Genomic DNA, 12,166 nt, shown 5'->3' on the forward strand with positions numbered 1-12,166 from the left:
CTAGAAGGAGGTATCCTTTCTTCTGTAAAAATAGGTAGATAAGTCACAAGACGTTTAGACCTTAGAACCAGTATCATAGAGGAAAGGTTAAACTCAGCACCTATTCTTTCTTATTCAAGTACGTATATTGATATCTTTTTTGAACTTCTTTATTGATAAGTCAAGTTGTATCAGTATATCACTTACGAAAGTTGCAGTACTTTTGTTGCGTCAACAAAGATGACATATTTAGAGATGTTCACTGCACGCTTAAGACTATACTTATTTGTACTAATGATCCAGCTGTGAGACACTTAAAACGGTCCACTCACTTGGACCCTGCGCACTGTTTCGCGGACCAGCTGCCGTCAGCTTCACAGTCGGGCAGGTGAGCCCCAAACAGCGGTTGGTCCATGGCTGTTAACATGGCGGCCTGTTCTTCCTTCAACTCAGCACAGGTCTCTACAAAAGGAAGTATATATTTCTGACTTTTGCTGAAAAACTATACTTTCACTGGCATCATTAAACATGTGCAGACGGATCTTTATTTCTGTCTACTACATCCTAGAGAAGATTGCTGTTTGGGAATAGCGGGACTCCCGCGAGAGCGGAGGGGATCTCACGAGAGGGGAGGAGATCTCATGAGAGGGTTAGGAGATCTCACGAGAGGGGAGAAGAGCTCGCGAGAGAAGTGAATTGAAGAGATCTCGCCAGAGGAGAACTTGTGTATAAACTTACTCGCGATACACATCATGGACTGGAAGTCACACTTGGTGCCCTGCTCGCATTCTGACGTCGCTGGAACTCCGAGTAGTATGGTCTGGTGACAGTTCTGGCCAAGGGCTGGTAGGGAAGACATGGAAAGGACATTTTACAACAATGAAACATGCATATATTTTAGATCTACGTACTATGTGCAAAAACGATAAAGCGTTAAATACTGACTTCCTGTAAGAGCTATACTATCTGTACACAATCTGCCCACAGTCTGCCTACGATCAACATCCCAATGCAATCAACATACCAAGTACAATAAACATGCAATCACCATAATCAGTATACAATCTACCTTCAGTTATTAGCCTGTAATCGGCATACTCACAATAAGCGTGTGTATACATGCATCTGTCCTCCATACAATAAGCCTAAGATTAGCTCACAGTAAAGTTTTTGTCTACTATCAACATAAAATCAACGTGCAACCATCTTACAATCAATCTAAAGCCAATGTACACGCCACCTAAAATCAGCCTACAATCAGTCTACGTTAAGAAATGTTTTTGAGGTTAAATTTCTGACCGACTCACGGATCTGAGAAATGCACGTGTCGCAGCACCCGCACACGGACCCGCCCTCCTGGACACGCCCCTCGCAGTTCTCTGACGTCATATCCTCACACAGCATCGAGTCGCAGAAGTTGGGAGGACAGAGGATGGCTGCGCATGCGCAGGACACCACAGACAGGAGGAAAATCGCCGATACCTTCATGATTTCTGTATTTCTGTAAGGAGTGGGGGTTGGAATTGATACAAAACAAAATGCCACAAATCTACCATTAATTTTAAAATAGAATGGCTACATCCCTGAGAGGAAATGGGACTCAAAGATACCTGAAATGCTTGACGTCAAATCTTATAGCTGGTATTGTTTTAACGAGTTTTCTCACTGCAAGGCCACATTTACTACTTCTGGGCACTTAACTAACATTCATTGTAGCAGCATCTTTTCTCCCTAAGTTAGAAAAAAACGTCAAGATTAGGTAAGTTTGACGCAACTTGCTCAACAGATCAAGCATATATTACAAAATCAGCTCGGGACATTCTCTACCTCATATAAGAAGCTGTAGGTCTCTGCCTTTCTTTTATCTGAATTACAAGTGACGTTCATGCACCTGTATGGTCAAAAGCTACACAAAAGAACATCTGTGCTTTGCAGAACAAAGCAGGTCGATCCAACCAGCACTGACCTGGCTAGCCGCCAGCGTTAGACATGTAAACACAATGTGCACGTGCCATAAGCTTCTTTTTACAAAGCAACACGTTTCCGTCTCCATAGCAATCTGTAGCTATCAATCATGGACAATCATAGTCCCAGACCTCGTTATGCTTATTGATAAAGGTTTAAAAAGGACTTTAAACCTACATTAAAGACAGTAAGACTACAGATGTGCACATGACGCATGTTTCCATATATAGAATATGTGTAATGCGAACGCTCCCTGCCCAGTATTCTAATCATAACGGTCTCTTCCACTGCCTTTGATACGTGGCATTGTGTGTGGCATATACACAATGTATATGTATATATATAGTTGCATCAGTACTAGTATGATTGTTTTGTGTCAAATGTCCAGGCATTCTCTTTATTCTATTTCACTGCCAGACATTTTTGACAAGTATAGATCGCAGGTATTCAAACGTGTCCGCCATCTTTCTCCAGTGATATGTAAATATAGAATATTAAAGTACGCAGCAAGTAAGAGGTTCAATATGAGTTAGTTTACAATGAACTCTTAGCCAAAAATTTAGAGCTTACATGACGATCTACCAGCCACATATAAAAACGTAAAATGCATAAGAACTACTAAGTAATTACTACGAGGAAGCTGTACTGACCTGTTTGCTGACTGGCTCAATGTCGTTGGAAAGTGCGAGTTGGCTTCAGTGTGACTGAGGGTAGCGTCTGACAGGTCACTGTTTATATGCACCTAATTCTATTGAAAACAATTCAAAGCTGTCTTTTCTTAGCAAGTCAAAAGAATGTTATGAACAAGAAACATACCTGTTATGATATAAATAATTTTGAAATTCGAAAAGCGATTACTCAGTTTAAGAATCAGCAGCCATAAATTGAATATTGAAACAGGTAGATATTACAATGTAGCCCCTGACCAAAGGTTCTGTCCTTTCTGTCCAAAGCATATTGAAGATGAATTTCACTTTTTAATGGAATGCTCTAGATACGCTATTTTAGGTAATGAGCTATTTACATTTCTCGAATACAGTACAGCAGATTTCAAGAGACTCGATGCTACAGACAGATTTGTATATATCTTTGGATGCCACGACTCCCATAATGCAAAGATAGGCAAATATATCAAAGACTGCTTTGCTATTAGAAAGAGTAATGAATCTCATGTATAGCCCAACTCGATTGTAACACTATATCAAAGACTAATGTGTCAGCCCTTCTTGTTACGTTAATTAGGATATCAAGTCTTATTCTCTACACCTATTTTGTACTTTGTGTAACAATAATTGCCATACTTTGTACCATGTACAAATGTCGAGCAATAAAGTTCTATCTATATAAAAACGCAAAATGCATAAGGACTACTAAGTTATTTACTACGAGGAAGCTGTACTGACCTGTTTGCTGACTGGCTCAATGTCGTTGGAAAGTGCGAGTTGGCTTCAGTGTGACTGAGGGTAGCGTCTGACAGGTCACTGTTTATATGCACCTACCATGGGAACGTCAGGTGGTGCTATGTACATAATGACGCAGCGCTCGGAGGCCACGGAACACACGTAAGCAGAAAGCAGAATTAGCAAGAAGGGTTGGGTGGGTCAGCGTATTTGGTTAAGGCTGTCGCATATCTGTCGAGCTTTTATGTTAATGAGATAGGGCCAATGTGCCTGGCGCCTGCTTTCAGACGGGCGAGTCTAGATTTGTACTGGTGTCATGTTTTCATTAAAATCAAGTAGAAAATGAATTTTTTCATTCTTTATAAAATCACAAATTAAGGTTGTGTCCAGTACCAAGACGGCAAGAGTTTTTTTTCTGCTTATTGCTTACTTAACTACTCTTAGAGACCCACTATAAAGCACAAATGTGTCTGATAAACTGTTAAGCATGTATTTGTGAGTTATCTATTGGATACAATGTGATAATGGTAGCTTGAGGTTAAGTCTTTTTATTTCTTCCAAGTTTGTGGATGGGCTCATTTCATGTTATCAGTGTTCGTCCATGTAATAGGTGTGTTCTGTAAAAATGAATTCATAGAGTGGGAGTTTTATCATACAAAATACAACTAGTGCCGTGTGTGCTGTAGCCTGGATACCAGACTCCGGCCCGATCTCAATAATATCAGGGGACCCTGCTGTAGAATTTCCTTTGGGGTATGTTGGCCCAGGAGTTTTTTGCTTGCCATTCTATCTTTTTGTACAACTTCAATTACAAAACACTCTCGACAAACTGATCACAAACAGCCTACTCAAAACACGGTCCAGTATTTCTGCTTTCTGTGTAAGATGTGTGAAGAGGTATGTATTACTGGGTCGGTATTACAAGTATTTTGTTCCCCATACACTCGACAGCGCAATTACTCAATTGTTGCAAAATACCTCTCTGTAAAAATGCTAGCAATTTTCTATCTCTAATTATCAAAAGCCGACCAAGTAGTGACTTAGATCTACCGTAGTAAGTCGGCTTTTGATACTGTCTTATGTCACCAGATAATCTTCTTAGAGAGTATGCAAGCTTACATGTAATACCACATACATGCTTGCCAGCATATTTAGTGATATTGGCTCCTCTTTCCCTTTTTTTAGCCGTTGACTAAAACCACGTATTTTCTTTGGGTTTTTAACACGTGTTTGCCCCCATCGTAGCTACGTTCATTAGCACAGGTATCTGATAAAACATACCGGCTGGTTTCAAAAGGTCGGCCCGGTGGGGTGATCTTTTATTGCCGACTTTCTTCGACTTTTATGACCCGCTGATAAGAAATTGCAAGAGAAGGTCCGCAAGAACGCACAGCTTATCAAGCCAACACCGTGATGATGTATGTGTGAGCTAGCGAACGAACTTGTAATTTTGTGTCAGCATATTCGCGGGAAAGAGATAAAAAACCAATCATATTCTAGATGATATAGCATAAATCTGAAACAGCGAATGCTCAGCAGCTGTACGTATTAGGCCTAGGAGAAGAAATGTTGTGTTTCTGGTTAATGTCATGAAAAAAAAAATAGGGTAGGTAGGTAAAGTTACTTTATTGTTTTTAATTATTGGCCGAAGTGATCAGAAAAGTACATCTTAGTAAATTGACATGCGGCATCAGGTATTGGTTTTTCAGCATTATACTGAAATTATACGGATATATATTGTACAAGCGCAAGTATATTTGATAAACTAAACAAAGAAGTACATTATACAACCGTGGACTGTTCAAAGCCCTCATCTTGTTATTATTATTGTCAGAGTGACAAATACAAAAAGTTTGTTTTAAATTTTGTTGACTCCGATCGAAAACATGTCATGCCATCGGCCGACCCCCAAAGTCCAGGATTGACAAGTTTTTGAAAGGTAACCGTGAACACAACGTTTTTCGTGGACCATATTTCTTCTTCTTCTAACAGACATGTTAGAAGAAAGACGAGATGCAGTTAGTCATGATATCTAGTCTGTTGAATGTGACTTGTAATTCAAATCAAGTCAAAGGTTAATGAGAGCATCATGTGGAGACTCCTGGCGACACTCCAGGGTCACAGCAGGCACCCATTTACAAATGGTATGCACTTAGTCACGCAATGACGTCACGAAGTACCAGAGTTACCAACCAAGGATAGATGTGTTCAAAAATTTGCATTTTCTATCATAGAGTGGAATTTGTTATCACCAAGCACAGAAGTGGCATCTTCGTTGGATAGTTTTAAAGAGCATTTGCAGATAGATGTGCAAAAGTTAGGTGTAACAGGTTGTTCACTGTAATATAACCAACTGCTGCCGCGCCGCGTGCCTGCAAAGCTGGTGTGTTGTGCCAAAGGGCGGTTATACCGGATAAAAAAAAATGCAAATACAGCTACAGATACAGAATTAACTCAAAAGGTAATAGGAGCATCTGGGGAGATCGACTCCTGGCGACACTCCAGTGTCACAGCAGCCACCCATTTACAAATGGTATGCACTTAGTCACGCAATGACGTCAGCAAAATTTGTATCAGCATCTAGACGAGTACGCCTATACATAGACTACTTTCAGGAATTGCATAAAATCCCCTGACAAATCAGCTATGCAAATAAGCGGATTTTACTGTACCTTAAAATTGTAAGGTTTGTGATGTTTAGCTTTTGTGTGTATCTTTCTTGCCTTCAGATTACTATTGGATTTGTAAATCATCTGTATTTCGGCTACTGTATCTTGTGTCTTACAACGACGTCATAAATACACCATTCATTCATTCGTAATTGGAAAAGGTATGCTTGCGGTAGTAGATAACATGAAAAGCCCCTGTCACATTTGTCGTATGGCAGATCAGGAGTTGGAAATATTCCTGGACAGTCAGGGATATGCCGTGCAAAATTCAGAAGTCTTTTGGCAGACAATCTTAAATGAATTCTTGTCGATTTCCGGTTTTTTTCTTCGCTTCGCTTAGAATCTTACGAGAAAAGTTTTCCCTGCTACCCAAGTGACTTTACCCATTGAAACCTACAACACACCCTCCTCATTTCAATTATGATTGTCCACAGAGTACGATTTCGTCGATCCGCTTACAAGAGCTTTGTCAAATTGTTGTTGGCAATAAACCTTCTATTCCCTCGATCTATCCGATTGAGCTTTTGACGTCACTCTTTCCAGGTCAGAACGTGAGAAAATGTTGAAGTGGAATCTTCTGACGCATGGGCATACACCTAGAATTCACACCAACAATACCTGTTCATTATACGGTTACATTCCTCTCGAGCCTACCCGGAAGCCAAATCAATTTTGACACAATAGTCCCCCCGGAGGGAACACTGGGCACACAAATGAACCGAATCAACGGATAACTTAATACTAGATGACCAGGACTCCAGAGGAAATGATCTTGTTAAGTTGATTATCCCGTAGGTGTGTGTTTACATACAACCGTTGACACGCAATGGTATATAGGCGTAAAGTTTCAAGGGCAAAAACACACGTCCACTCAAATGGTATCTTTGTGCCTTCATTTTTCTTGATTTTATTTCTTAGTTACTAAGTTGTGAGTTCGGGGGCACTCACCCCTGTTAAGCAGTATCACACACGTTGTTTCCCCTATTACAACAGGTGTTGTAAACTACATATTTGGTCTTTCTATTTAGGATCGAAATCAATTGTACATCGTCTTGCACTCTAGGTATAGTTTTCTTGCGTTTTTCCATATATGCCTGGGCCAAAAGGTGCTGCCCTTGGTTTTATGTGAATACATTAGACTTCTCTTCTGAGCAAATGTGGCAAGTGCTAGACTCAGATACATGTACAGTGAAAAGGGTAAATCTTACCATGAAATGTTATTTCACTGTTCCAAGGTTTATTATTTCCATTTTTGATTATACCTTTAGAATCTGTCCTGAAAGAGACAACTGAGATAATATTTAGTGCAAATGTTGGTATATTCTATCAACACTCTTTGTTGCCTTCCATCTAAGTCATTTTCCGATATCGCAAACCGTGCGCGTGTGGAACTTTTGGTCTGCCGCGTCGTCCTCTCTCGTCATCGGCACAGCCGGCATGGCAAGCTACTCAGCTAAATCCACATCTGAAAAAAAGCAAGAGGATAATTGGGTGCACATTGAACAGAAGGTCATCTCTATTGAAACGTTATTATAAGTGGTAGTTGTTAACAAGCGATGGGAATTCTTCTATGAGTCTCAAATAGTCTAGGATATACAACATAACAAAGCTGTAGTATGGAAAATTGGGCATATGCATATATTAGTGACATTTGTCCTGGAACACTTGGTATACTGAAATGGCTAACTCTGGGCAACGATGGAGACAAGCCAGGTCATTACCATGACAACATAGTCGAAACTGACATACTCAGTATACGCGTTGTCATGGTAACGTGTTGTTTGCCGGCTGCGTTACCTGTCATTCCTTGACCCGTGAAAGGGTGTAATTTAAAGTCGGCAGCCTTACCTAGCCTCCAATGTAGACTCTCTGGAGTCTTTTGGGGGCTCATAAATACACTTTTGCCGGCCATTTCTTTTTGTACTGGATCGCTGATTGCCGACCGTCGCTGATTACTGGCCCCGTGTATTATGAGCCGAAAAAAGGCCCCAGATAGTCTGCTGTGGAGGCTAAGCCTTACCTGTCTCCATGCGGGAACGTCATAAGCCGCGCCTGAAGTAGACTGGCCTCTGGGCCGTGGCGCGGCGGCTGGGGACGCGGCTAGGCAGTCCCAGGAGGTAGCCGAGTGCCAGGGACGACCTCTGTGCGCCGATACTATAAGGGAAGGAAGCAAAAAACATTTTTGACGTGTAAGATATTTAGCCAAGACGACGCCATCGTACCTTAAGTTCAAGGGAAAAACGCACCTTTTCGGTATGACCCATCTCTGAAAGTCAACCGAAAAGATATGACGATGCATTTTTTCTTGTATGCAGCTTAACATTAATGAAAATATCATTTCATATGACCTCTGTGTGCCGATACTAAAAGGGAAGGAAAGGAAAAACGTTTATGACGTGTGTAAATTCTCATGGAGGCAACATAGACGATATCATGGTGATATCAATCAATCAATGTAAAATCGACTTTTTTTCACTATCATGTATTCCAAGGGGACAAAAGACGGTAACAGTACGGTTGAAGATATAGTTAACCATTGTTTTTTGTACTTGTAGTTACAATGTTGGTTTCTGTGAGCCGGACCAACTATGTTATATTTTTCTCATGCTGAGCTCCTCATTGGCAAAGATCTCTGACTGCAAGGAATCTATTGAGTGGAATTGGGAATCATCAACTTAAGAGACATTTTCTTGTCACAAAAGAGACACATGATACAAATATGTATATATATATATACATGTATATATATATATAAAGAGAGTATGTATATATAAAGAGAGTGCTTTCACGTAACGTCAAAGCTATCATTCACACTGGTTGCAATCGGTTGTTTGAACCTAATGGACGACAGCCTTATGAATTTGCATGTCGTATGCTACATAACTGCAATTGATTTTGCAAATTTCTTGCAACTTTGAGGTTTGACCATCCAGAGCACGTCACCGGAACGTACTGCGCCTGCGCGCACCCTGGTGTTTTGGGGCTTGGTTTGGTCAACGTTGCATTGAAATCCCGCTTGTTGCACAGTATATGTTAGAGACATAGTTTCATGTAAAACGTACACGGGATTTTACCCTTATATACGCACGTACTTTCTTAAATGCGGCCCTTTAGTAAACCGGGGGTTTAGCAAGGTTTAGCATGTCTATACTTTTCGCGCAGGCGCAGTACGTTCCGGTGACGTGCTACCATCCAGTATGGCGAACGATACGTCACAGTCACGTGGGTGTAAACGCTCTATACGTCATTACGACGTCATTATTTGACGTACCTGTCTCTGTCTTGGCGAACTTCCGGCTCCTCAAAGCTCCTGGCGTACCGATGGACGAGCCACCAGTCGCAGGCCGGTGGACGTACGGCCGACGGCAGCGCGCAGGGATTTTCTACTTCGCGGCCCATCGTGTTCCGCCTGTCCTGCACCCACTGCTTCCGGGTCAAGGCACCAGCCATTTCCGGTGGGAGAGCGGCGCCCCAGGCGTCTGGCACTACTGCCCATGTGCAGGTGTAGAAAGTCCCGATGACGAGGATGGTGAGTATTGTGCGGTTGTTTAGCATTGCTGTGGGGGTAAATAAACAATAAAAAACAAGCAAACAACAAACGTCATTTCAGTCTGACCTATTGTAGATGCGATGGCGCTTACTTAAGTGCACTAAATCCTGCATTGGTGGCAATAGATTTGGAATGGGAAAGGTTCTTTAGTTCAGAAAAGTCTATCTTCGAAGCTTTGTTGGAGCTACATTTTCGACTATTTCAGCATGGTTTGTTGAAGTGCTAAAACAAGACATGTTCTCCGGAGAACCACGACACTAGAGTTAACAAAAACGCGATGTTGTACATGTCCCCGATAACTATGAACACTTTGGTCAAACCAATGACAGTATATATTGTTCTTGCTCAAACAGGGCGTGCTCATTTCTAAGAACCATAGCAACAAGCAGAACATTGTTCCGTTAGAACAATAGCACGAGAATCATCAAACACGATTGTCCTCAGGAGACCATGGTTATAAGGTTTTCTTATAGTATTTTTCAGAAAACAATAGCGACAAGATTGGCTTACTAAAACATGCCACTTGGTTTCCAGAGAAACAACGTTTGTTAAAACATAACGTTGTTCCAGAGAACCATGACAGCATAGTCTGTCATTACATGATATTGTCTCCCAAGGACCTTGGAAAGAAGTATGACCAATTATGGTATTGTCTCCATAGAACAATGGAAACACGGTTGCTCGAATAGGGCCATGTTTTTTTTCTGAGAACACTGGCAACAAGATTGGCTCAAGCATAACATCTGACTATGGAAATATGCTTTGCTATAACTCGAAATGGTTTCCATAGGACCATGGCAACAAGGAATACCAAAACACGATATTACCAACTTAGAGTGCGGGAACAAGGTTTGCTAAAATGAGATATGTTTTGTAAAGTGCGATGGCCACAAAGTTTGGTAAAAATGACATGTGCCCCAAGGGGACCAAGGCAACAAAGATTTTCAAAACCTGGCATTTCCAGAGTAACACGGTAAGAAGCTATTTATCAAAACACCGTGGCAAAATTGAATACGAAAACACAAATATTTTCCGTTGAGGACTATACGTACGTCAGCAAAGTTTGTTCAAACAGGGCATGTTTTTCAGAGAATCGTTTGCCAAAAAATGACATGATCTCCAGAAATTCATAGCAACAATAATTGCTGAAACATAGCATGGTCTCCAGAGAACAATGGGATCATGGTTTGATCAACGAGGGTATTTTTCGGACAAACATGAAAACAAAGTTCGCTGAAAGATGATTTGTGCTACATAGAACCATTAATATTGCAACATGGTTATATAAAGTTATTAACTGCATTTCATTTAAACCAAGTCTTATTACGATAATCCAGAGACTAAGTGGATAGGATTAAAACAGCTTTGTTATAAATGGAAACCGCGAAGGGAAGCCACAAATTACATATTTTGAGCCGGAAAGTATAAAAATATAATAAAGATCTCCACATGACGCAGATGTTATCAATTATATATGAGATGACAGGGGAACAATTACGTAGGTGTTTTAAGTACTAATCTGGGCAACTTGTCAGAATACTGCTATTGTTTCTAATACATCGTGAATAACTTGCTCAGCAAGGAAACTGCAATAAAATGATTTTTAAAACTGGCCCCGGGTGATGTACTGGAGATCTGGTGGCCTGTTCCAAGAAATAGGCTAAAAACTGAACAGAATGGACACCTGCGTCGGTTTGTACAAACATCTAAACATCTACGTGTGGTTTATACCAAAGTGTGTACACCGCAGTTTGACCAATGTCTATTGAAAATGCGCTGTTGACTGGATATAACAAACAGACACTGGAAGCGCAATGTGTGATGCCTCTTACGTCTTCCATCGGTGCAGTACGCGTGTATCCGCACTAAGTATGATAGCAAAAAATAATTTTCTTCAGTCATTTACATACTAGTATCATAAGAACATCAAAGTCGAGGCCAGTTGATGAAATTTGATAGGAATTTATTTTTACCTGGTATGAATTTTTTCTAGGCTTTGTGAAATGTAGCAGTTCAGCTTTAAGCAGTTTTTGAAAGCATTGATAACCATATCACAATCAAAACTACTAGTAAACCTTTCTTTACCATTGAATTGACTTGAAGAGCGATGTACCCGTCTTTGTCAAAAATAGTTACAATTCATAACCATGTAAATCGCACGGAAAAGTCAATTGAAATAAAAAAAACATACCTTTTTGGTGCCTTACTTGATCGCTGCTCTCTGAAGCCACCTGTAACCGACGAATCCCGTTCCTTCTGCACGGGGTAGGTATATGGGAGCACTTTTGTTACTGGCTCTACTTATACAATGACGCACGGAAGGGACAATCGCAACAAGTTCTATGGTAGTTCTTAAAGGAGTCAGTCTATAAGAAACCTATCTTTGAGTCATAACATGAAACCAAGCTCCTTGACGAAACGTAGAGATCTTAATTAAACAGTTAAGTTGAGACAAAAAAATAACAAAATTGTATAACACAAACAAGAGAAGAAAAACTACCACATGTACTGTCGTTTTTTTGCTTGTAACTACAGCGTAATTTCTTATATCTCGGGACTGTTAAAATCGACGTCGATTGGCGACAACAGCTGAACTTTCTGCG

At 40.7% G+C, this 12,166-nt stretch overlaps 2 protein-coding genes across 2 annotated transcripts; both read right to left on the reverse strand.

Moving 5' to 3' along the window:
* Nucleotides 1-283: 283 nt before the first annotated feature.
* On the reverse strand, nucleotides 284-2,683 carry LOC118403499. Its single transcript, XM_035802223.1, has 4 exons — nucleotides 2,595-2,683; nucleotides 1,287-1,480; nucleotides 718-822; nucleotides 284-441 (listed from the first exon to the last, which is right to left on the reverse strand). Exons 2-4 carry the CDS (start codon nucleotides 1,465-1,467, stop codon nucleotides 308-310), a joined length of 420 nt encoding a protein of 139 aa, XP_035658116.1. The 5' UTR covers nucleotides 1,468-1,480; nucleotides 2,595-2,683; the 3' UTR covers nucleotides 284-307.
* A 4,222-nt stretch (nucleotides 2,684-6,905) lies between these two features.
* On the reverse strand, nucleotides 6,906-11,847 carry LOC118403406. Its single transcript, XM_035802117.1, has 4 exons — nucleotides 11,755-11,847; nucleotides 9,285-9,570; nucleotides 8,034-8,167; nucleotides 6,906-7,478 (listed from the first exon to the last, which is right to left on the reverse strand). Exons 2-3 carry the CDS (start codon nucleotides 9,566-9,568, stop codon nucleotides 8,053-8,055), a joined length of 399 nt encoding a protein of 132 aa, XP_035658010.1. The 5' UTR covers nucleotides 9,569-9,570; nucleotides 11,755-11,847; the 3' UTR covers nucleotides 6,906-7,478; nucleotides 8,034-8,052.
* Nucleotides 11,848-12,166: the final 319 nt, after the last annotated feature.

The sequence above is a fragment of the Branchiostoma floridae genome, chromosome 16 (assembly GCF_000003815.2).
Source record: "Branchiostoma floridae strain S238N-H82 chromosome 16, Bfl_VNyyK, whole genome shotgun sequence".
NCBI lineage: Eukaryota > Metazoa > Chordata > Leptocardii > Amphioxiformes > Branchiostomatidae > Branchiostoma > Branchiostoma floridae.